The sequence below is a fragment of the Xyrauchen texanus genome, chromosome 49 (assembly GCF_025860055.1).
Source record: "Xyrauchen texanus isolate HMW12.3.18 chromosome 49, RBS_HiC_50CHRs, whole genome shotgun sequence".
Classification (NCBI taxonomy): domain Eukaryota; kingdom Metazoa; phylum Chordata; class Actinopteri; order Cypriniformes; family Catostomidae; genus Xyrauchen; species Xyrauchen texanus.
In genome coordinates, this window is record NC_068324.1 from 11971196 (window position 1) to 11996409 (window position 25214).

Sequence of the window (25214 nt, forward strand, 5' to 3'; positions counted from 1 at the left end):
AGATATTTGCACCTGTATTACTCTTAACACCATTGACCAATCCTCTTCCGGGGTTGAAGATGTCTACCCTGGATCCTTGTGTCTCAGAATCTTTCCTTTTAAGAGAAGGGGCATGCGGTGAGGAGTCTTTGGCTGTCTGCTTAACAGGCGTGGCCGAATGCCTGCTTTTTGCATTTCCTTTATGTGCTGGCGATGCAGACTTTCCTAGTTTCTTCCTCAAGCCTCTGTTGGTCTTAAGGTCTTTCTTTACTGGTCGTTCTGTGTGGGTCTGAGCATTAAGAAGGGCTTCTGGGTCAACCATGCACACATCAGGGTGTGGTGGGTGAGGAAGAGGGTCTTTTATTGGCATGGGTGGGGGATCTTGACTCCTTGGAGACGATGAGGGATGGCTCCCTCCACTGCCACCAGCAGCAGACATTTTGTCCACTGGTAGATGCTCTGCATCTTCATCCGAGTCAAGGTTTCCTTCTGCTGTAATTGATGGGCAATCCTCAGTCTCTGGAGGAACATCTGAGTCAGACTGAGATGGAAGTGACACATCGCTCAAAGATGTGGGAGGAGTTTCTTCCCCTGCTAGAAAAACAGCATGTCCCACTTCGGTACAGCTCGGGAGGCTGTGTATTCCCTCCTTGCCATCCTCATGGTGACTATGGGGATGACGATGCTGCTCTTTGTGAGATCTCCTCTTGACAGAGTGCTGCTCATGCTCATCGCCATCATCCTCCATGGAATGATCACTTCTGACTCCTTCCTCACTGGATAATCCATGTGGGCTTGGGTTTATGAAGGATGGAGAGATATCTCCTTTGCAATGTTTAAAGAGTGAAGGCGATTGAGAAGATGTGATCTCCATGTCAAGGTCAGATGGTCGAGTTACTCCCTCTTTTGACTTCTTGGAGACCTCCGGGTAAGAATCTTGCATCTCTGATGGCTGAGATAAGGGTGGAGTTGGTTGAGGTTCTTTCGAATCACACTTAATTACCTCCTCAACTTCATCTTCCTCATCCATGATTTCATAAACATCGTCCCCATAGCCAGGTGGAGCCCTTAGACATACAACCTCCTCCTGCTGCTTTGCAGACACAAAGGTACTTTGATGGCTGGACTCTGCTGTGTCTGATTTCTTGCTATCTTTGTCAATCTTTTCTTCTATGTGTTCCTTGTTCTCTTCCATTTTATCTTTAGATTCTCCCTTTTCTCCCATCTTTTCCATCTGTTCTTTCTCTTTCTTTTCTTTTGGTTCTTCCAAGCCCATTTTAGCCTTTTCTTCACTATCTATCTTTTGCTCTGACCTGCCTATCTTGACATCATCTAGCATCTCTCCCACCTTTTCTGATCTCACACCAACCTTCAATTCAGGATTCATCTGTTCTTGTTCCTTTGTTTCCTCTTTTACTTCTCTGTCTTTCTTATCTATTATCTTCTCATAATCCATCTTGCATGCTTTTTCTTCTTCCACTTCTACTGTCTCTTCTGCTTTCTCAGTTGTGTATTTTATTTCCTCTGACTTCTCTGCCCTGTCTTGCTTTATACTTTCTACACTAGTGGTGCAAGTACTGAGTGTTCCACATGCTGTGGCTGGCACTTTTTGAGAACTTGTCATTTTTGTTGTTCCATCTGTGGTTTGCAGATCAAATGACTGTGATGTTGTGGCTGAGGTTTTTACATCAGTAAACTGCCCTGGTAATGATGCTGTGCTTGTTTTTTGATCAGGAGCTGAAGATCTGTCACATTCAATTCTGCATGGTAATGTCTCTTCATCAAAATTACTATTGTTCTCCTCAGGCTCATCATCAAAGGATTTTTTCATTAATTGTTTGTCTGGAGGTCCGGCTTTCTGCCATGGCTCAATATTAAATGTAAGAGATGTAGCAGATGCTACCTCTGTGGGGTGAGCAAGCTCAGAAGCTGCTGATTCTGACACTTTCGAGCAATGTAATTCTATTACAGGTACTTGTTTAGGATCAGAGAGGTGGTCTCTGTCAGATTTAATGCTTGACATGTCCTCCTCTGACCTTTCCTCTGCTGATGATGTTTGATCTTGAAGAAAGGATTTGGATTCCTCCAAGGGACTGAGAGGAGAAAATCTGGCAAGACTGGATATAGATTCAGCTGTTGTTGTAGCAGGTGTCATTCTATCAGAGACTTCCATGTATTCATCTTTGGAATGTACCACAGAACTTAAATATGGTAAATCCATAATGGGGGATTCTTCCTCTTTCAGTGATGAGTATTCATATGATATACTGTCTCCATCTGATCTAAGTTGGGAGGTGGTAATAGTCATTGGGGGCTCTAGCCCTTCTCCAAAGTGTTGACCAGTTGAATATGAGGCAGACGTTGAAGAAGAGCAGCTGAAGGAGGAGGAGGACAAAGAGTAAGTTGCATCAGACATGGTTGCCTGAGCACTGGCTTGGGATTCGGCACCTTCAAGCTTTTTATCTGAAGTTTCCTGTGCATCATATTTATCATCACTGGGCTTGGTTAGGTCAGGTTGGGCTGAACTGGTGTCTTGTTTCTTTGACTGTTCACCATCCTTGCTGTATGCATCATGCTGATCTCCATGTACTGATGAAGGCGCAGTTGTGAGTCCCTCAGCCATTGCTGTGCCCATCTGTAGATCTGCTGCAGTTGCTTCAGAAGCTAATGACCCTTTGGTCTCTTCTTTTGTTTGGGCAGATTCCAATTCACAGACCTTTGTCTTTTCTTGTTTTTTATCTGGTGGTTTAGATGTAGTAGTGATATCAAATGATGCTTTGGACTCTTTCTCAGACATCTCTCTTGCACCCTTTTCAATATCCACATCGCTTGCATCTTCCTCTTCTTCCTCATCCTCATAATCATCCTCTTCTTCGGCAAAAATGTTCTGGCTTCTAACAATGCATTCTTCTGTCTCCCCACTCACAATCAACGACTTGCAGGTAAAATAATCTGTTCTGCTAGTGCACTCAAGTGCAAGAACATTGTCATCGTCATTCATTGATTTCTCAGAAAAACCAGGAGAGGCAACACGGGGGCCTGTTTCCTCAGGTGATGACCTGGCAGGAAATATGTCCTTCTCAGGCGGTGAGTAACGATCAGAACATAATACGTCCTCTTTGCTTCCAGCTGAATCAAATTTATGTTTATCTTTGTTATCTTCACTTTTTGAGATTTCACTCTCTGTTCTGTTCTCTTCATAGTCAAATGTTGATGATGTTGTTTGGATTTGAATACGTGACTGAGTCTGTGATGGTGTGGAAAGCCCTTGCTGAGTAGAGGTCTCAGTCACATTGGCCTCAATTTTAAAATACGTTTTTGCTTTGTCCAAGTCATCTGAGCAAGGTGTTGCCAAGGTCTCAGCTATTATATGCCCTTTCTCTGGCTTATCAGGTTGTGAAAGACTGGAAGCAGATGAACAAGGTTCTATGTCTGACAATTTAGCATTTATTGTTTCCTTTTCTCCTTGACAAGCAGAATGTGTGTCCTCTCTGTTAGTTTCTTTCTCTTTTTCTCTCTCTTCCCTCTCTAATTTCTCTGATATGCCTTGTAAATCACTAGAGGCAAATGAGCTCGAACCAGCTGCAGACGTGGCCCTGCTGTCATAAGTTTCAACATACGTAAAACTATTGTCCACATAAAGAGTATCTTGTCTCTCTTCTCTACACAACTCTTCTTCTTGGTATCGCTCTTTATTATCTTGCTCTGAATAGCCACAGTGGCTGCTGTGAATACTTGTTTTAGTTTCGGTAAATGAAGTTTGATAATCAACCTTGCTGAATGAAACTGGCTCATCATCACTATTTTCCTCTACTGGGCAGGCAGCCCCAAGCAAAGGGGACTGACTTGCTTTTTTATTGTCATCAAAATCTATATCCAGAGTAGGATACTGGTCCTCTTCCTCTCTTTCTTTCTCTGTGTCTTTTAAGATGGGCTTTTCATATGGCTCATATTTAGAAGCTTCGTAGCTCTCTTTTTCCACTTCATAAGTCATCCTGTCATCCTTTTCACATTTAATTTTCTCACTGTCAGCCTTCTCAGTACATTTCTTAACAATGTTAGACTTTTGAAAATCTAAATGTGATTCCAAACCTGGAGAGGCAACCTCTCGTTCTCCTTCCCTTTCTCTCTCAGCCTCCTTCTCAGGTTTTGGAGCCTCCTTTGAAGAAGGCAACGTTTCTTGTTGGGTATCCTTAACACTTTCCTGACTGGTAGAGCTGGACAGTGTGATGCTTACTGCTTTGCTCTCAGTTAGAGTGAATTGACTTGAAATCTCTGTGACAGATTTAATACATATATCTACAGTAGCAGGTTTTAGTGATGTGGTATCCACCGTACACTCTTTCTCTTGTTTACCTGGTATTCCACCTGAATCTCGAGTCAATTCTTCCTCTTCTGAATGTGCCACAATTTCCTCTTTTTTCATAGATGTCTCAGAAGTTAAAAGTTGTCCAGAGCTGCTTGTCTTTGCTTCCTCTGACTTCCAAGGTTCTACTGATAATGGTCTTGAACCTGCACCTCCTACACAAACAGCATCTCCTTCATCTTCCTCTGTGCTTTCATCTTCATCTGAAAATTTGGTTGGAAATGTAGAATCAAATTTTGTTTCTATACTGCCCTTGGTGTTTTCCACAGTCAGGGAGTCTTCTTTTGCAATCTCCTCAAGGAATTTTTCTTTATAATCCAAATTTACTTTAAATCCAATGCCTGTTTGCTCTACTGTTGATGCTAATGTGTCTGTTTCATCTAATGTTGTGTGTTGCTTGGTAACTTCTTGGTGTACTTCTTTCAGTTCTACTTTTTCTTTACAGATCAGATCTAAGGTCTCAAAGCCTAAAGATTGCTCTGAAGGTTTCTTTTTATCTCCTTGGTCTATATGGGCCATATCTGACACCAATTTAGATGTATCTTCTTTCATTAATTCCTCCTTACACTCTGTGCTAATTTTTGAATCAATGGGTTTATCTTGTTCAATGGGAAGAATTTGTTCTGATAATGCCACATTTCTTTTCATTACTTCATCTAACGACACGAGTTCTGATTTTGAATCCACAGATTTATCTGATTTGGATGTAATAGGTTCTGTCTCCACTTCTCTCACAGTCATCGCCTTAAGTTCTTGTGTTGTGTCAGAAGCCACATCTGTTGAGGTGCATGGTTGAGTTGTTTTAGTTAGAACCTCTTCAGTGTGTTTTTCTTCAAACTGTTGATGCTGCTTAGCAGCAGTGTCTGTTTTCTCGGATATTGCTTGAGAGATTTGAAGTTGATTGTACTCCACACACTTATCATTTGATTCATACGATATTGAGGATATGTCTTCAGACATAACTGGTTGTTCAGATTTGACATGTATGTCTTTACTTTTTTCATCCTCTTTTGTTTGTAATTCTCCTTTCTGTGATGTTATTTCCAGAGGTTGACTCTGCACCATAGATTTGTAATCAGATTTAGAGACAGATTCAGTTTTTTCATAAATCTGATGTTCTGTGGATTCTTCATCAGGTTTGTCATGTAGTTTTGTACTATCTGTTGCTACTTTTTTCTCCTCTACATCTTTGTCTTGCCAGTCTTTATCCTCTTTAGTAGATGAAACTATTTTCTCTGATACACACAGCAACATTTGAACTTGGCTCAAGTCTGCTTGTTCGTCGTTTGATCCATGGTCTGATTTTTGTGGAAAATCTTTTTGATCTGAAATCAACATTTGTATTTCTGTGTCTTGGCTAGGGTGATGCACATTAAATGTGCCCTGGGAAACAATGGGCTGTGAAATTTGAGGCTTGTCTACTTCAACATATTTCAATTCATAATCTGCTTTTTCTAAATGTGATTTGGTTTCTTCCAAAAGCTTCTTGCTCAATTCTTCATCTTGTTTACTAGTAATTTCTGTCTCTCCTGGGGTTTCTTGAACTTTCTTCTCTTTAGATACATCATCATCTTTAGCAGCCAAATCCATTTTCTCTGTAATGGTCTGGCTGTCATCTACATGCATATCTATGCATCGAGCATCTGATTTTGAGTGTGGGTCTTCCACTGACATTTGCTGTTGTGTTTGAGATGTTATGACCTCTATGTTTTTATCTCTAGATCCTTCAGGATATTTGGCAGCTGAAATCATTTTCTCAGATGTCAGTGCAGTTTCAATTTTAGTTTCTATTTTTTCTTCATCTTTTAAGGTAAGATATGTTTTTTCAGTTAACTGATGTACTTGAGATTTGAAGCCATCTGCTCCTTCTTTAAACTGGTCTATTCCACAGACAGATGAATACATTTTCTCTGAAACTACCTGTTCAGGCTGAATTTCAACTATTTCTGATTTCTGCTCTGAAGTTTTTTCCAATTCAGTTGCAATATCTGTCTCTATTATGTCTTTTTGTGTCCCCTTGTGTTCTTCAGCTAAATCATGGTATGTTGATGTTTCTGCTTTGGTGTCTGAGCGTATGTCTAAGGATTGACTTGATGAATCAGTCAGATCTTTCTCTTTTGAGTCCTGTTCTGATTTTTCAACTTTGTCTAATTGAATTTCCTCTACCTGTTTCTCCTCTTTCTTTATCTCTGACCTTTCCAGAACTGACAGAGAACTCTTATCTTGGGACTCTTCCACTTTAATATTTTTCATCTCAAAATCTTCTGTAGCAGGCAATGCTGATTTTTCTGGTTCTGATATTGTATGTTCTAGTTTTGTAAACTCGATATGCTTTTCTTTAGCTTCTAAAGGTGTAGCAGCTGTTGATTCATCTGTGTGTGGCAAAGAAGTTTGTGACTGATCTTTCTCCTTGTGCTTTTTCTCAACATCCTCTTTATCAACATCTAACTTCTCTTTCTCCTTGTCTATTTTTGCTTCCTTTTCATTGGAAGATTTTACTTCATGGGTTTCATCAACTTCATTATCATCCTCCAGGATTATGGCCGTACTGCTCTCTTTTAATTCCTCTTCACCTTTGGTTGGTTGAAAGTTGGTTTCAACTTTTGGATGAGGCATTACCTCTGTGTCACTTATTTCTTTTGATGGCAACTTTGCTAGACTTTCTAGACTTTCTGTTTCAATTGAGAAGGCATCAACATGTTCAGATGTAGGAAAGTCTGCTTTCTGAGGCCTGTTCTTTTCTTCCTCCACTTCTTGAGATATTTCCTTCTTATCTAAAATATCAGGTTGTTGTTTTTCTTCTTTAAATTGACTTTTGTCTTGTTCTTGGTTAACGTCTTTAAGAAACAATTTATCCTTCCCTTCCAAAGGTGACATTCTGAGGGGAGAGTGAGATGGGCTATGTGGCCCAGAATGTGTGGGAGAAGCCATTTTTACAGTGCTGTCATCAGGGCTAATGCACCTGTCTTCCGCTTCTGGAAAAACAATAGATTCAGAATCTGAAGGCTTAAAAACAGTGTGTGATGAGGAAGTGAGTTTTGTTTGTGATACTGATCCCTTCTCCTTCTCAGGAGGTAAGACTTTTTTGTCAGGTGAAGTATCTTGGATTAAAGGCACAGACATTTTTGGTTTGTCCATTTCCTTCTCTTTTTCAAGTTTTTCAGGTGAGGCATATCCTTCTTGTAACTTTCCAAGTGGAATGTCAATATTTGGTGTTTGATCTTCATACTCATCCTCCTCATCGTCATCATAATGAGCAGCCATCTCAATTCCCTCTGTTTTGCCTTCTGAGGGAAGTGGAGGGCATTCTTCAGAAGGAGATGATTTGAAGCACTTGTCCTCCTCTAGGGATGATGTTGGTGAGATGGTTCCAGCTGAATGCAGGTACTCCTTTCCTTGGGTGCCTTCAGTCAGGGTAACAGGTTGTACACTGTTTACAGTGTCAAAAACCTGTGAGCTCTTTCCAGTATCTTCAGTCTGAGGTGCTGTGACTGATGCCACAGACTGATCCTCTGCAACAGAAGTGGGTAAAGAGGACATCTTGTCATACTCCGTTATAGATGTTGCTGAAGAAACATGTTCCTCTTCAGCCAGTGGAGCTGCAAGTATGCTGGTGTAGATAGAAATAACTGGCTCCTGTGCATCTATCAATCCTTCAACTGTTCCATTGCCTGCCGCAACTGCTTGCATTTCTCTCATTCCATGGATGGCATCAAAGGAGCCTGGTTGGTCTGGGACTGAGACATCATAGCTACCCATCTCATATTGGAGGTGTGGTATCCTGTCCTCCGCTTCTTCATGGATCTCCTCATCTGAGATGGTCTGCTCAGTCTCTGAGTAACCTGGGATTGTTTCATCCTGGATGTATGATAGGTTCTCTGCTGCTGCAGCTCCTTGGGCTGTAGAGGTAATTCCAGCCGTGACACCTCCAACATTTGACAAGTACGCATCCTCTTCTTCTTTGACGTCCACATACTTGACATTCTCAGCAGAGAAATCTTTAATTTCTTCATCTGCAATGGCATCCAAATCCTCTGCTTCCTCTAGCTCAGCTTTCTCAATCACATCTACTACTTCAAACTGCTCGTCTTCAGCTTCATTCTTTCTATCCTCCCTCTCTTTCTGTTTCTCCATTTCCTCAACTTCATGCTTTCTATCCATTCCTTCCAAGTCTTTGGTGTCCTTTGTGGCCCCTTCACCCTCTTCATCTCCTATTCCCATGTCTTCCTCCTCATCCTCTGTCCTCTTTTTAACACTGTCTATCTCAAATTCCTCCTCATCTTCATCTTCAATAGCAGCACCCTCATCCTCAAATTTCTCTAATTCTGATTCTTGGGACATGTTCTGTTGTTCGTTGACTTCTGCTGATGGTACTGCTTCTGTAATGTCTGCTGATAGTACTAACTCTTTCTCTGTACGGCTCTGCTCCACAATATTTGTTGCAGTTTGGGTAACATTATCTTGTTCACTATACTCCGCTGCAACATTTGAACTTTCAGTGTCTCTTTCAGCTAGTAATTCTAAGATGTTAGGGTCACTTTTTGGGGCTTCAGGGTGATCTTTAAGTTTAGTGGGTTTTAATTCATCAAATTCCTTTGTTAGATCTTCTGAAGTAGACAGAGCAGAAATGGCTTGTCTTGTCCCATTCTTCTGTGTCTCAAGCTCAGGCTTCTCAGGAGCTGGTTCTACTGCAATCTCTGCATGCTCCACCTTGGAAGTTGTAGGTTTTCTCTTCATTGTTTTGGGTTTCCCTTGGGTTTTGGCTTTGTGGAGTGTCTTCCTGACCTCAGGTGTGAAAGGTTTCAGGTCAGGTTTAGTTATTTTTCTTAGTTCAGGTTTTAAAGTGTCCTTGGATTTAACCTTTTTTTCATCTTTTTTCAAACCATCGTCTTTTTTTATCTCATGTTTTTCTTTCTTAACCTCCCTCTTTTCTTTATCTTTCTTTTCATCCATCTTGGACACCCTTTCCTTTGGGTGTTTTTTCAGTAATTTCTCCTTCAATAACTTTTTCTTTTCTGTCAGCTCTGCTTTCGGTTTCAGTGCTTTGGTGTGTTTCTTTTCTTCCTTTTTTTCAATCTTATTCTCCTTGACAGAGTCACTCTTAGTTTCAATGATGGATAAATTCTCATGTTCATCGTTTTCTTTCTTAGAAGGTTTAGCTGGTGTGTGAGTCTTAGGAGATGATTTAAGACTCTCTTTGCTGTCTGTTCTTTGCTTTAGTTTGGTTTGCTTCACAGTTAATGGTGAGACCCCAGAAGATATGTCTTTTTGTGTAGCTACTGGATACCTCAAGAAGTCAAGGTGTTTTAACTTTTCAAGTCCTTCAAGGATTTTGTTCTGTGGTGCATTGCCAGGAAACAAAACCCTGATGATTTTCTCTGTGGGGTTGGCAGGGAGCCATACCACAAGAGCAGTGATAGATGTCAAATAAGGTACAGATATTTCTCCTTCTTTTCCATTGGAAAGCACTATCCCTGTTTTGGCCTTGCTGTTACCTGCCCACTTCTGCATAAGGAAATGCATTTCCTTACTATCCTTCACAGGGTTAAGGACAAACATATCTAACCTGCCCACACCCATCTTGTGAAAAAGAGTGATTGGCTCAATGGTGTTACTAACCACTCGAAAAAGAGGCTCAGGTTTAATTCCCAGCTTGTTGAGGTATTGTAACGTAAGAGAGGCTTCCTCAATACTTCGTTTGACTTTCAAATTCGACTCAGAGGTGCGAAGCTTCTCTGGTACATTGAAGAATATGACTCCAATCTCTGGTGAGATCAAGTTCTTCATCCAGTCACTGTAGGAGTTTGAACCTTGAGACTGCTCCTCCTCCTGCTCTGCAACCTTCCTCTGAAGGAGGCCATTTATCCCAGGAAGATTATCAGCACCAATATGGGTGAGAAGGACAGAATCAATACGATCTAAATGTCTGACAAGTTTCCAAAAGCATGACCTCCTTTCAGAGCCACCGTCAATCAGAATGTTAAAACCGTTGACAGCGAAAAGAGCAGAATCCCCCTTTCCACCAGGAAAGATATAGCAGCAAGGCTTTGAGAGCTTTAGGAATCCTCCAGAGGTCGGAGGCTCGAGAAGGTCAAATGGGGACGGCACATCCACGGTCTCAGATATGTATTCTGTGAACTCACTGACCCCCTCCATCTTAGGGAGTATGGATTCAGGATTCAGCCTATAATTCAGCAGCTCCCTAATATGTTGTTGTTGCTTTAGAGAGCTCCAACCTGCCTCACCACGGCAAGACACAGTCAGCGAGGGCCGCTGTCCAGGGCCAGCATTTACCAGCAGATTACTGAGCTAAATGAGGAAAACAATACAAAAAATAATTAAGATCTATTGTTATTGCCTTTTCAGTTGAACAGCAAACAAGATTCATACAATAATGTTGCATTTCAGGTACTATAAAGATCTCATTACACAAAATGGTTGTTAAAATTATCTAAACTTACCCCAGGATCAGCAAGCACATGTGAGAAATTTTGATGACTAAAGACTCCAGTTTGGAGAACCAGGTCACCTTGGTCAGAGCTTTGCCCACTCAGGACAAGAAGCTTGTGCACAGCTGGGTCAGAAACTAGATAATGGATCTAGGACATAAAGAGAGACATAGAGGGCATTTAAAACACATTATCCTTTTACAGTCAGTAAATTCATCACAAAGTTGTGCTTTAACAAGATTATTCAGTCTACTATCAAACCTACAAATCAATAGAAACAAATAGAAATAGCACCTTGTGCAAGAGTGACATATTTTAAATAACGTACCTCAGAGCTAACAGTATTTTGTGATGGATTCACTAATACAACTGTCTGAAGAACATCACTTTTGTGGCGCAGAGTCCTTTGTCCTGGAATACAGGAATTTTTGATTAATATTAAATTACAAGTATCTAGAGTATTTTCACTGAATTCTTTAATCCTATCCACAGTTTGAAAAGAGGTGCAGTGAGAATTACACTAGGAAGGGTCATCTTGTAATGTGAAAAACCTTGAACTCACATTGAGAAATAACAGAATAAATCAAAGGTAATACAGAAAAGGATCACACAAGTTTAAGTTAGAAAGACAGTAAATTACATTACAACATTTCAAAAGGTGTGAGAGCAACCTGTCAGTACCCAAGCAGTTTGAAACTGATGTGCCAATATAAAAGGAAAAATCTGCTTAAAGGAAACACTATGTAGTTAGGATCCAAATTATTGGGTATTTCCTGTAACTCAAACGGTAGAGTGTTGTGAAGTGCAGCAATGTGAAGATCATGGGTTTAATTCCCAGGGAACACACATAATGAAAAAAGTCCCTTTGGATGAAAATATCTGCCAGAAATGGAGTAAATGAAATGAAACACAAGAAAACCCATTTGGGAAACTTACTTAAAAGGAATAAATTAGGGGATACATTTTTCAGAGTAATTTAAATGCCCAACACAGCATACCTAGCTTAATCCTCCAAAGCATAATCCTTAACAACACTGCAATGCTTTTTTAATTTTTTTCATTTAAAAGCCAATGATAAAAGCTATATGATTGATTCATTTAAATCCAAATGAAAGTCCCTGCAGCAGGAGTAACATTAATTGGCATAGTGCTCACTGACATCAGTCTTTATTTGGATGAGTACAAGGGAATGGATTGAGGCCTATTGTACGGGATATCTGCAGCTAAAATGCTGCTGAAAAGCAGAGGTGGGTAGAGTAGCCAAAAAATTTACTCAAGTAAAAATACAATTATTCAAAAAACAAATTACTCAAGTAGAAGTAAAAGTACTAACATAAATAATTACTTGAGTAAGAGTAAGAAAGTATCCAAGTAAAAGAGTACTCAAGTAGTGACTAACTCGTTACTTTCACAAATGAGATAATAGAGGTTAACTCCCCTATATTCCATTACATAAAACACATTGAACATGTACTACAGAATTATTATTATTATTATTATTATTAATGTAAATGCATCATTCACCATCATGTTGTTCCAAACTGTATGACTTTCTTCCATACAACACACTAAGTGATTCTGTCTAATATCTCCTATTTACGTTCAGTGAATGTAAATAGCTGTAAATAGCTATCACTTTAAAGAGATAGTTCACCCCAAAATGAAAATTCTCTCATCATTTACTCCCCCTCATGCCATCCCAGATGCGTATGACTTCCTTTCTTCTGCAGAACACAAATTCTTATTTTTAAAAGAATATTTTAGCTCTGTAGGCCAAAATTTGGATGCTCCAAAAGCACAAAAAGGCGATATAAAAGTAATCCATAAAACTGCAATGGTTTAATCCATGTCTTCAGAAGTGATATGATAGGTGTGGGTGAGAAACAGATCAATATTTGTCATTTATTGCTAGAAAGGAGTGGGCGATATGCAGAGAATGTGAATCACCAAAAACACTGTGAATGTGAAAGTGATCTGTTTCTCTGTTTCTCATCCACACCTATCACATCGCTTCTGACGATACTGATTTAACCACTAGAGTCTTATGGATTACTTTTATGACTTATGTTTGTATGTTTAGCTTTAAAATGTTCCCACCCATTCACTTGCATTGTATGGACCTACAGAGCTGAGACATTCTTCTAAAAATCTTAATTTGAGTTCAGCAGAAGAAAGTCATACACATCTTGGATGACATGAGGATGAGTAAATAATGAGATGTGTAATTTTTGGGTGAACTATCCCTTTAAGAGCTTTTGTCAGATCTGGATGAATTTGTCAATAAGAAGTGAGGTTTGGAAACATTTCTAGTAATTATTACAGTGAAAACTTGAAAATGTCCCACAAGGACATTATATGTAATGCTGAAATATAAACCAAAGCAAGATCATGCTTTATTAATGCCTTCTTTCGCTATTTGATAGCTTTTAAAGTCCGGTGGATTATTATTTCAGTGTAGTTACATTTTTCAGTGTCGTAAGTATTTACAGTGGCCTACGTAGGGCACCAACTCCGGTCGTGGAACACTCGCTGTGTCTGAAACCTCCACCCTATTCACTATATGGATAGGGTTTACTGCTTCCTTCACTCCTGCAATGTTTTATTTCATGCTGAATTTAGTAAATTACTTTTTGACAAATCATTACTTGATAAAAATAACATAATAACATATAGAGAGACAAAACATACAGATACATTTCAAAATGTACTCTTTATTTGATAAATTGAAATAGCGAATGAGTGAACCATTGCGGACACAGCCACTATCGTTGCCACAATTGCCTTGTTTGTGCTCTGATTGTCGTTCACAGTGGCAGTGATTTAAACTTAACTTGGATGTTTACATGGATTTATACATTTATTCTGCCTAAAGTAGCTGTGATAGTTTCCAGTACCCCCACGAGGGCGCAGAGTAAATGCATAAATACTGCTTATGACATGCGGGCAGGGCGGAGGGTGTGGCAGGCTAATCAGGCTGATCAAGCCTCAGAGAGGGCCGAGTGGAAGATGCAGTGCGAGAGAGAGAGAGAGAGAGAGAGAGAGACATTTACGGACAACTGTCCGACACCTTTGTGTGTTTGTCTTTTTGTTTAGTTTTATATTAAACTATTATTTATATTGTCAAGCTGGTTCTCACCTCCTCCTTGCCCATCTTATCCCTTTACACTAACATTCTGCCAAATATCTAATTTTGTGTTCCACAGAAGAAAATCATACAGGTGTGGAACAAAATTATGGTGATCATGATCATGAGATAATTTTAATTTTGGGTGAACTATCCCCAAGTAGCCTAGTAGGAGCACCAGCACACCAGCATCCCAATATTTTCAACAGGGAAGACCATTTTAGTTGCTTAGGAATATTGATGTCTTTCAGAGTACTGAAAGAGTGATGTTAATATGCACTTTCTCACTGGTGGTACTAAGGCCAGTTTAAGGTACTTTTCCCCAGGACTAGAACCTGTAGTCGCTTTCGCACCTGAGGAACTATAGTTCTTTGAATCCATTTTAGGGGACATTTTTAGCTCCTACTCTGGGGTAGGTACTTTTGGGGAATATAGGGACTGTGGGAGGTGCTGTAGCCTGTGATTGGTCAAAAATCTATGACGCACAAAGCATTGAGAAAGGAGAGGTGTCTTCATCAGGAGATGTGCTACATGTATTCATCACATCTGTACTGTTGGTGCTGTGTGACTATAAAGAAAATAAAGTGATATCTGGACTCGTGGCTCACAAGCCCAGTTTAAACAGTAACCTGAAGACACAGGCTGCGTCAGAAAACTGAAAAATGCTGCCTTTGGAGGCTGTATAAGGATGTATGAAGATAAGATGAAATAAGGTGCTTTTTAAACTGTTCAGAGTTCGTTCTTTCAAAACCGCTGTTGTTTAAACCATTAACTGATTAGGCAGCTGCCTGCATTTTCTGATGCAGCCAAAGTTCATATAAAACACCCCTACCAAAAGTGTAACTCCGATACTGGTGTCCTCCATTGGTGTTGTTGATTTAGTTGTTGTTGTTGTTGCTAAGGAATCATGCGTACAAATAACATCACAAGAAAAATGTTCGAAACTACATGACGTCACTACAGTGGTTACTTTGGTGAGTGCAAATGCAACCGGGGAAAAGTCTCCCACAGGTGTCCTGTTTCCCTTAAGAGTTATCATCTAGAAAGGGAAAAGTACCAGGATTTGAGGTGGGAAAGGGCTTAATGAGACACCACTGATGTTTGGATTACAGCCAGAATTGAGAGGTTAAGGGTTTTAACTGCAAATGAACATAGAGGATATCCATGCAAAGTTAATAGAGGGTAATAGTAAATCACATGACACAAATACTGTATAATATAAGTCTTTTCCTTGTCTCAAAAGTCCAGTCCAAACACATTTATCCTCTGTTTTGAGTTGTATAAAGAGTGTTATGAGAGCTGGCTGTATAGAGGAATTAGTGAGATAATCAAAGTGCTGCTTAACGCAGCACGACTGGGGTTTGGACCAAGCTGGCCTAAGCCCAACAATGCTTCTATAAGCCAGATGGTCTGTGATAGAAGTACAGAAGTGAAAGTACAACATATGTAAAGACTGGTGAGGCAGATTTCACCAGGATGCAGTGAATGCAAATAATACTGGATGCCACAGAAACTAAAAACTTAGTAGCTCTACTCCTACTGCTGCTTGTAGAGTGACAGTTTTCCCATAGCTGATGATCACAAATTCCAGAGAAATTGACATTTCTTTCTTTCCTTCTCTTTCTTTCCTTCTTTCTTTCTTTTTTCTGTACATAACATTCTGGCGACCACCTATAAAACACATTACCTTCAAAAGTTTCTTTAAACTGGCCAAATGCCCAAACTACTTAAGACCAAGCCTACAGTATTTATAGAATTCAAACTTCAAAACTTTCTTTAAACTGTACAAGCATCAAACTACATAAGGCCTAAATAACCTTCAGACTTCAAGCCTTTTTCAACTTACTGACAATACTTTGTAAAACCATCATTCAATTATTTTAAGAATAAAGAAACTTTCCCTTTCTATTTACACAAACATTCTTTCCAAACTTTTTCTAGACACTCAGCATTAGCCTGATGTCAGTTAGACAAGAAACATTCAACTATAGTGAGCTAAGAAAGGTCAACTTCAAAAAAGTTTTAGCCCTGATTTTTTTTTTCAAGCCAACTGATTACATAATATCTTTACACCCAGTATTGTTAACAACAAGAGATAAAGGCAATGCGGTTAATGGTATCTAAAGTACAATTAACTTAATAAAACTCAGTTTTGCCATTTTTAATTAACAGACAGTTTTGCAGAGCAGTGAGAATGTAGCATTATAATTGTAGTCCTCATGCACTCTCAAGTTCAAGCCTAAGTGAAGGTATCCAGTGCATTTCTTTAAAAACAGAAAGTAATTCTCGTATTATACAACAGCTGATTCTTAAAGATTTAATTTTGATTGCACAAACTTTGTCATCTAGCTAGTAATTTTCTAAAAAGGATCCAGTCCTAGGGGTAATAGTGGGCATTAAATGTTGCTTCAGTATATATATGTTTTGTTTTTCTTTGTTATCTGTACGAATCAATAAAAAATGTTAATCGGAAAGATCCAGTCCAACCTCACCTGACCTGCTTGATATAAATATCCGCTTATGAACTCTAAAAATGAGAGCACTCCATTAAAATGATAGAAGACAGACTAAGCATCCACACTGCTCCAGATATTTTGCTCTAGATATGTTCACCCAAGAGATGGAGGCCTATAGAAGCTCAGGAATAAAATCGCCTCATCTGAGCACCTAAAACAGTCAGTCATACCACAGTCTTTTGCGCTTCTGAGACCAAATAACCTTGCGAACAGCATGTCTTGCTGTTGTGGCATTTTATTAGCAGCACAAAGTCTGTTTTCCCCCAGCTGAACAAGTCATATAATTCCCAATTAAAATACAGAATACCCAGAGGCCTTGCAATATCGTGGCATTTCTCTTTATTTAAACTGCTGAAAAAAGTGTACGTCATTCATGAAATGTAACTGACTGGTCCTTTTTTCTAACTAGCTAACTAGCTTTTCAGCACGGAGAGTTAATGTTACTTTTGAGGGACTTATAGTAATCCCATAAATGTGTCATCAATCCAGTCTTAGTCAACAGGACTAGTTGAGATAGGTAAGATGCGTTAAATAAAACATTAGTGCAGTAAAACCAGAAATTATTATCAATCATATCACAATCATCCATATCTGTTGTGAAAATGACCAATTATTGCCCCTGTACATGAGCTAAGTACTCATTAAACATTTTGTCTCTAACTCTTCTCTAACACTGTTGTTTGTTAAACTGCCTGATATTTCTTAGGACTTTAGGCTTGACCCTCCTGCACCTACACAAGAGGCAAATGCCCTAGTTTTGTCCTGTAATCCTAGTCCTGTGATATGGCAATGCCAAATGATTCTGCTGTTAAGCCTATTAAAGCCTCTTAAATCAAAGCTGTGTCATTCAACATGTCTCAGACAGCCACCTGGGTAAAGGGTGTGGCCACAGTACAATGGCCCAGACCAAAGACAGCATGAGCACATTGCCTAATTTGCATATATCTTCTCTGGTCTAAAGATACTTTAACTACTGAATACTAACCATTGAGTACTGAGCCCTGGATCACTGAAGTAACATCTAATGGGATATTCACACCAAATGCATTTTGGTGACCATCTACACTGATTTATTTATTTATTTTATTGTTTTCTATATAAAGCTAGAAAGACATATTTGACATCTCGCTTTTCAACAGCTCCCAAATGAGCTTCAAGTTCTTATAACGGCGTGTCAAATTAAAAGAATTTCCAGATTTTTAAAAGACGAGTCTCAAGACACCTTCATTCTGTTCCATTTCATTGTACTGCATCTAGCTTTTTAAAGCAAGAACACATTTGGTCTGAGCAGCCCCTAAGGCCACATCCACACTACTACATTTTCGTTTTAAATTGCATTGGTTTTGCTGGTAACACTTTAGAATACTGTATCTTACTTAATGCATAACTAATAAGGAATTACTGCAGAACTAATAGGTCATTCTTCATTAAGACTTAAGTCACTACTATTAACTACTAAGGAAGATGTGTTAACTAATCAGTATGTAATAGCATTTTATAGTTGTGTTAAGTAACAATTAGCTAATCAATAACTATTGAATTCAGTCATGCCTCCTGATGAACTACTTTTAATTAGCTACTAATTCAGCTTCAGGAGAAATAACTATTGAGTAACTACTAATGAACAGTCGATTAATTACAATTACAATAATATCATAACAATTAGCCATTACAATATTCAGGTTGTGGCCCTTTCTTCTTCCTTCTAATGTTATTATTACTATGGAAATGCAATACGCATTTTGTGGAATTACTACACTTCCAAAATGAGTCATTACAGCAAATGTAGTAGTTTTGGCCTGTATCTGGTTAACACATCTTCCTTGGTAGTTAATAGTAGTGACTTAAGTGTTAATGAAGAATGACCTATTAGTTCTGCAGTAAATCCTTATTAGTTATGCATTAAGTAAGATACAGTATTCTAAAGTGTTACCGTTTTGCTATGTTTACTCTCATACCTACTGGAACAGCGATTTCCTCAAACAGAGCATTAGAAACGCTCTCCAAAATCACATACTGGTCCAAGATTTAAAATAATAGACGGGTCTGGTTCGGGTCCAGGTAGTACATTTCCGGGTCTCTTTGGGTTCAGGCACGAATCTTTGGACCAGTAAAGACCTCTAACGCACATTGCCACCGCTACTCAGCATCTATCGGTGTCACCCAGCTACTGTACAACTTCAGAGGCTATTTAAAATTCTTTTGCGCCACTTACATAGTTTTTCATAAAATTTCAGCCAAATCGTTATCAAGTGACATCGATTATTTACTTTAGCTATAGCTGGAAGATACATTCTGTAAATGTATCTTTCAAATAACCAACTAAATGTATTTTTAGTAACAATGTTTTTTTGTGGTTGTACTGGTGTGCCCACCAATGATGTTGAACACACTGTATGTAAGGTATAATGTATAATAAGCAGCATATATTATACAATTATAAAAGTAATATATAATATATTATTAAAGTAGCCTATGATTAACCTAGGCTATAATATAAAAGATAAATATAACGTATAGGATATAAAACTATATCATGGTAGGAAAGCAAAGGAGATTTGGACGAACGACTGGACAGACAGACAGATACATACATAGACAAAAATAGTGAGCATGCAAGGTTTAAGGAAAGAAAGGGGCCATAGAAGGTTGTTTGTGTACCACTGTTTCTTGGGGGGCCAGAAAACTCCAACCTAAACCTGAGCCAACTATGAGATCATGTCACTACACAGCCCATTCATTAGCATTTGAAGCCACATCTTTGTTCCTCTGAATAGTTCCATTACTGGATGTTTCTCCTACCCTGATGAGACTCCACAATACTGACATTTTACCACCATGTTCTCAAAGTGTCAAAAAAAAAAAGGCCATGTTCTCAAACTGTCAAAAAAAAAAAAACTTTTTTGCTTTTAATAATAACATGGCCATAGAACTGAATATGTTCATAAATGAAGGAAAAACAAGCATTAGATCATTATACACAAGTGGGTCACATAATGTACAGTATAATAAATAAAAGCAATCTTAAAAAAGCAGGTTGAAAGTAGTAAAAATAGGGGGAACCTTTTGACCTTCGAAAAGACAGGGCATATTCTATGAGTCAGCATATCAACCAAAATGATGGTGTGTTTACACAGCGCTGTAAATAATACAGTGGAGTCCAGTGGATTTACAAACAGCTTACGGGTGGATTTGAAAACTAGCAACTGACAGGTTAAGATTGCAGCCTGGTCAACAGGAACTTTAGTTAATTCCTGCACAATTACAACAGGGACACATTATATAAGGTACTGTATACTAACTAGATTGGTACATAAACAATGTTTGTCATTGAAATTAGAATAGAATTTCAGATTGATATAGAGTATTCATGTTGTCATTTTTAGGTCAAAGTGTAGGTCATTTTTAATGGTGAAAATGCAGAAAGTGACCAGTTTCATGCTTAATTCCATAACATATTATATTGAAATGGCTATTAACAAATAGAGGTATGCAAGATCTTTAGGAGTTACATTAGCAGAACCAGCATATAATTTTGTAAGCATACAATGAATCTTCTTTTTATAAATATTATTCATTCTATTTGAAGAGATGCTATTACAAAATAATTTAAAAGGATTAATTTTTCATTAGAAAACCTAATATAGTGCCATAACTGTAGTACAGTGACTGCAAATCAAATGAGGAACCATCCACTGAATCTGTCATGACTGCCTATAAAAGCATGAAATCATTAAAGAGGTCATAAATTAGCAGTTATTAGTCATTCTTAACCAAATACCAGTACCTAGTTTATTATATTGGGTGGCAATGTTTCATCTACAACATGAATCAGAATGTCCAATCTGCTCTGTTTAATCAATGAAAGCGAATGGTGACAACAGCTATCAAGCAAGATTCTTGAGGCCAGATTTTAAGAATAAAAAACAAATTAAGTGTGCTCCTCACACAAAGCTGTCACAAGGCTTCAAAGGACTGTATGGAAGAGAGCAGCTCGGAAAATCTGCTACACTTCTTCTTTTGTATTCCATGAAAGAATGAAAGTCATACGGTGAGGAAATGATAACAGAATTTTCATTTGTGAGTGTACTACTCCTTTGAAATAGAAATGTTCTAAGGCAAACAGATAATAAGCTGAAATAGAACACAGTGATTCGTCCTCAGAAGTGATGGAATTTTCACTGCAGCACTAAAAAGGAAAAGGGGGATCCACCCACACTGAATTTGCAAGCTCCCAGAGATGATGGCCGTTTTCACACTTCCCCACATCCACCAACACATGCACCATCCCCACCTTCCAGAAAACAATAAAGGACAAAAATATTTTGCAGAAAGGCTGAGCGAGGGACTGTACATGGAGCAAGTGAGAGAGCATTACATCATTTCACCTAGCCATGACCGTGGGTGGTTAACATGGGTGGAGGTGGCATTTTCAGCACATTTATTTCCACCACAACACGTCTGCGCTTTTGAACATCTCTCTAACTGCATGGCTGGTCGACCCTGATATCACTCTCATAAAGCCATGCAACTGAGACTGTGGTTAACCTTGTTTCTCACAATGTATTTAAAGCTTCTTTACTATAAACTAAATCAGCAGTTCCCATGAGGAGTTACATAAAGATCTATATATTTAAATTGGCTAATGTGCTGACTCAGTATAAATACTGAGAGAGTAAATTAATTAATAAGTTAACTAGATTCTCATGTTTATTTTCACTGCAGAATAGCAATGTTTAATGAACACAATTTTACCCTTTTTATGATTAAAACTACACATTAAAACTCTATATCTATATGGGTGAAACTGTACTGAAATCCACAGACTGAAATCCACAAATAGACACTTGCCTCTCAGGTCATGTCCCTTTCCTGATTAATCCACTATTGAGTGGTTCTTTGTCTCAGTTGACTGGTCCTAAATCCGGAAAGATTATCCAGTCAGTCCAAAATTGAGTTGCAAATATTTTCTAGGTTGGACCATTCTTTGTCTATGGAAACTGTAATCAGTATAGCTGTTCTTTTCTCAGCATTTTCCAAGGTCAAATGGACCAAATGTGAGTCACTTGGTAAAGCCCGACCACTCAACCTTACTTGTCTGCCAGCACTCTTCAATGGCCCATTTTTACTGTGTGACAGATGGACGTGCCCCTAAGTGTACTAACTCAGGAGCCTTGCATCAATTATATCATGAAAGCTTAAAGGTTCTCTAGGTTTAATAACTGCACCGGAATACAAGACGATTTAAATAAGATTACGTTTTCACTGGATCATATAGGGTTTTTAAAAGGATAGTTCACCCAAAAATATTTTTTTCACCCATCGCTCCAAACACATATGACTTTCTTTCCTCTGGAACACAAAAGGAAAAAGTCTTTACTCTGCCTGAATAGTGGCTGTCAAGCTTCAAAAAGGACAAAAACATTTTTTTTAAACCATAGTGAAAGTAATCACTACAACTCATGCAAATCAAATATGACAACAACAGTTCTCATGGCATTTGGTCACAGAACAAGCAAGAACCAACCATGTTTGATGTTATTGACCTTAAACCTGTTAAGTAGTAACCATATTTGATTTGGCTGCCATATACTCAGATATCAATGATTTGATTTAATAATGACGTACATTTTTGGTTGATTACACAAAGGCCCCATTCACATTTGAGACAGAGACTTTTGTGGTACCACAACCTCTGATGTATCTTAGCATTTTCCATCTTGCACAGGTAACTTTGATCAGATCTCTGTTCGATCACAGTGGAGACAAATTTGACTGCAAGGTGTAAATGCAATACAGCTAAAGAATATCCAGATACTATCCATATATGAAGCACATCAATGCAAAATGTAAATGGGGCCAATGTGATAAAAGCTTCAGGAGACTTGCAATGCAGTGCATGAGTCAAATCGATTCCTTTTACTGTGGTCTTTTGTTTTTCTGTCCTTTTTGGAGCATGAAGCCTGGAGCCACTATTTACCTTTATTATATGGCAAAAAGCTGTGTAAAGACTTTTTCTAATTTTTCCTTTTCAATTTTCATGATGTAATTTCATTTTTGGTGAACTATTCCTTTAAGATCAAGGAATCTGGATTTTCAGCATATAAAGGAAATTAAAAGATAATCAGGAGCCAAAAAAAACCTCAAAAAAATCATTGGACAGGTGATAGCTTTCGGATACTACCAGTAAATAAGGGACAATGACTCAGCTATGCTGTTAAACCCAGATGTCATTGGGTTTTCCTCTTTTAAAGAGTTCACCCAGACAGACAATCTTCTCGGCACTGCAAATACTGGATGATAGAGAGACCTGTGTTCTCATATTTGAACTAGTCTCCACAATATCATCTTGTAAATGAAGGATTTAGACTGTCATACCCTCATGTTGTCAGATCACATCAGTCAATTAGAACTTGTGGTATTTACACAACATTTAGTTCAAGCAGACCTTATTTACGACAGTCATTTGATATTTTTGGTACTCCATTGCAGAGAGACCTTTAGAACAGTTTGAGATGCAACTAGATTCAAATGTCGACTGGGCTAAATGAGGCGAAGAGTCATTCTGAGGGTTTAATTGGCCTCCGCAATGATATTTAAACAGAGCGAGTCATCCAGTTAGTCATTACTTTTCGTGAATGATTCTGATGCACAAACGTATTACAAACATGCACAGAGAGAGAGAGAGAGAGAGAGAGAGAAGTCATGTAAAGCAATGCTGAGTCACTCAGCAGCAAAGAAATCAGTTGGTGTGGCTCAAAATCTAATGAGCTGCCTAACAGGTTTCTAGGAAAGCATCTTGCTAAATTTTGAGATACAGTCAAATTGTTTTTATTTTATCAATATTTTGATTTTCATATTTATTTTAGAAATTTAAATAGCAATATGTTAGGTGGTAATTATTTTTGTTTAACTTTGAGGTTTTTATTTAATTATTTTTTATTATTATTATTTGTTTTGCATGTCACAGTCACTTCTACCAATTTTTACAGTGTCACCACTAACAAGAGCAGTCTATTAATTTTATTTTCGGGAATAAAATAATATAAAATCTCCAAATCAATACATTTTAAACGATTCTTCCTACAGATTTGCTAGAGACAGACAGTATCAAAACCTGAAATAACTATTCCAAAATAAGCGATCATTATAAATTGATCATTTATATTTATCACAAACTCTGACATGAATATTTTATATTCAACCCATTCACCAATTTTGAACATAACATAATTTAATAATTTCAACCCGACAAAGCGCAACACGTTTCACGTTTGAAATAGGCTACTAAAATGGTCTTGATGCATAAGTGCGTCATTATGCAAAGAAAGAAGAATTAGCATGAACAATTACATATAAAATAATACAAATAAAATCACTTCAAATAGCTCATTTTCACCGTAAGATTGTCAAACACACACATACGTTCCTTAAATTGTTTAACAACATGTTAAATGAACACGCACAGTCTTTAATATAACATAAAAGTTAGTCTACCAGCTTTCTGTCCGTCATCTTAAATTAATCCAGTTAGTTTGGATAAATCAAAGGTGGCTGGAAGCTGTCCATGGTGCGCATTATCCCCAGACATCTGTCGCAAATACAGGTAGATTTCAACGACTGTCTGGTCGTTTAATTACCTCATTCTTTTGTCAGTCTAGTCTAGCGCTTATTTCTTTCGTCATCCTGTCTCGCGACCAGTCAAATCATTATTTATATGCCGCGTTCATCAAGTCAGTACTAATCGAGAAGAAAACAAGTATGCGGTCAAATAAGGATACGCGCCCTCTGCGACGTCATGGTCTCAAAAACCAAAGTGTAAATGACTTCAGACCGGAGAGTGTGCTTAAAGATGCGCGCAGATAAAAAAGACTCTTTGTCCTCCTGACCACTGCGACACTGCGAAAGTCAATTCAATGCCCGCGTTTTATGCAAGAAAGCTTGTTCTGAAATGCAGTTTACATGACTGAAACATACATACCGTATGCTGATGCGGGTGACTTTAACAGAGCGCGTCTCACGAATGAAGGGTGTTCGGGAGCACAGTCTGTGCGCTCGTGTGTGTGTGTGTGTGGGGGAGGGAGGGAGGGAAGGAGGGAGGGGCAGTGTGTGTGTGTAGGTTGGGTAGATTTGGGGTCTGGCTGCAGCTACCCTTAAATTAAGGTATAGATGCAGCTAGTGTCTAGAAGAACAAGAACAGGCAGAAAGGAAGGGAGGGAGTGATTATTTTATTAATGGGTTATTTTTTATCCAGAATTCTAGATTGAGTCAGCTGGGTCATCTTGTTGGGCTATTTTCACAATGTTTTTGTGAATGCTTTTGTAGTTTTTAGCCAAACTCTACCTATTAAGCGACATAAGCGGCAGCATAGGGCCCCTGTGGCTACCAGCGAGCCCCCCTTACTACTGGTTGAGTACAGGCAAATAATAATTTGCCGTATATGTAAATATCACTGGCCACACAGCCTGGCTCTAAGCATGTCAGTAGTCTGATGGAACCTGTCATAACTTGAAATTTTTTATATATATATATATATATATATATATATATATATATATATATATATATTGCTTAAAGTGATAGATCACCTAAAATTCAAATTCTCTCATCATTTACTCACCTTCATGCCATCCCAGATGTGTTTGACTTTCTTTCTTCAGCAGAACACATTTGAAGAAAATTGAAAAATATCTTAGCTCAGTAGATACTTAAAATGCAAATGGTTGGTGATCAGACTTTTGAAGCTCCAAAAACCACAGACAGAACTATTCCTTTAAGCT

The 25214-nt window shown here is 38.4% G+C and overlaps 1 protein-coding gene across 1 annotated transcript in view; it reads right to left on the bottom strand.

The window, feature by feature from the left end:
• The window catches only part of LOC127640270 (microtubule-associated protein 1B-like), a 46044-nt gene that overhangs the window by 4570 nt on the left and 16260 nt on the right, over positions 1 to 25214 (bottom strand). Inside the window, exons 3-6 of the mRNA XM_052122726.1 lie at positions 11123 to 11205; positions 10807 to 10944; positions 8747 to 10654; positions 13 to 8572 (exon numbers count right to left, since the gene is read on the bottom strand). Of these exons, the coding sequence (XP_051978686.1) occupies positions 13 to 8572; positions 8747 to 10654; positions 10807 to 10944; positions 11123 to 11205 (10689 nt within the window). The remainder of the gene's footprint in view (positions 1 to 12; positions 8573 to 8746; positions 10655 to 10806; positions 10945 to 11122; positions 11206 to 25214) is intronic.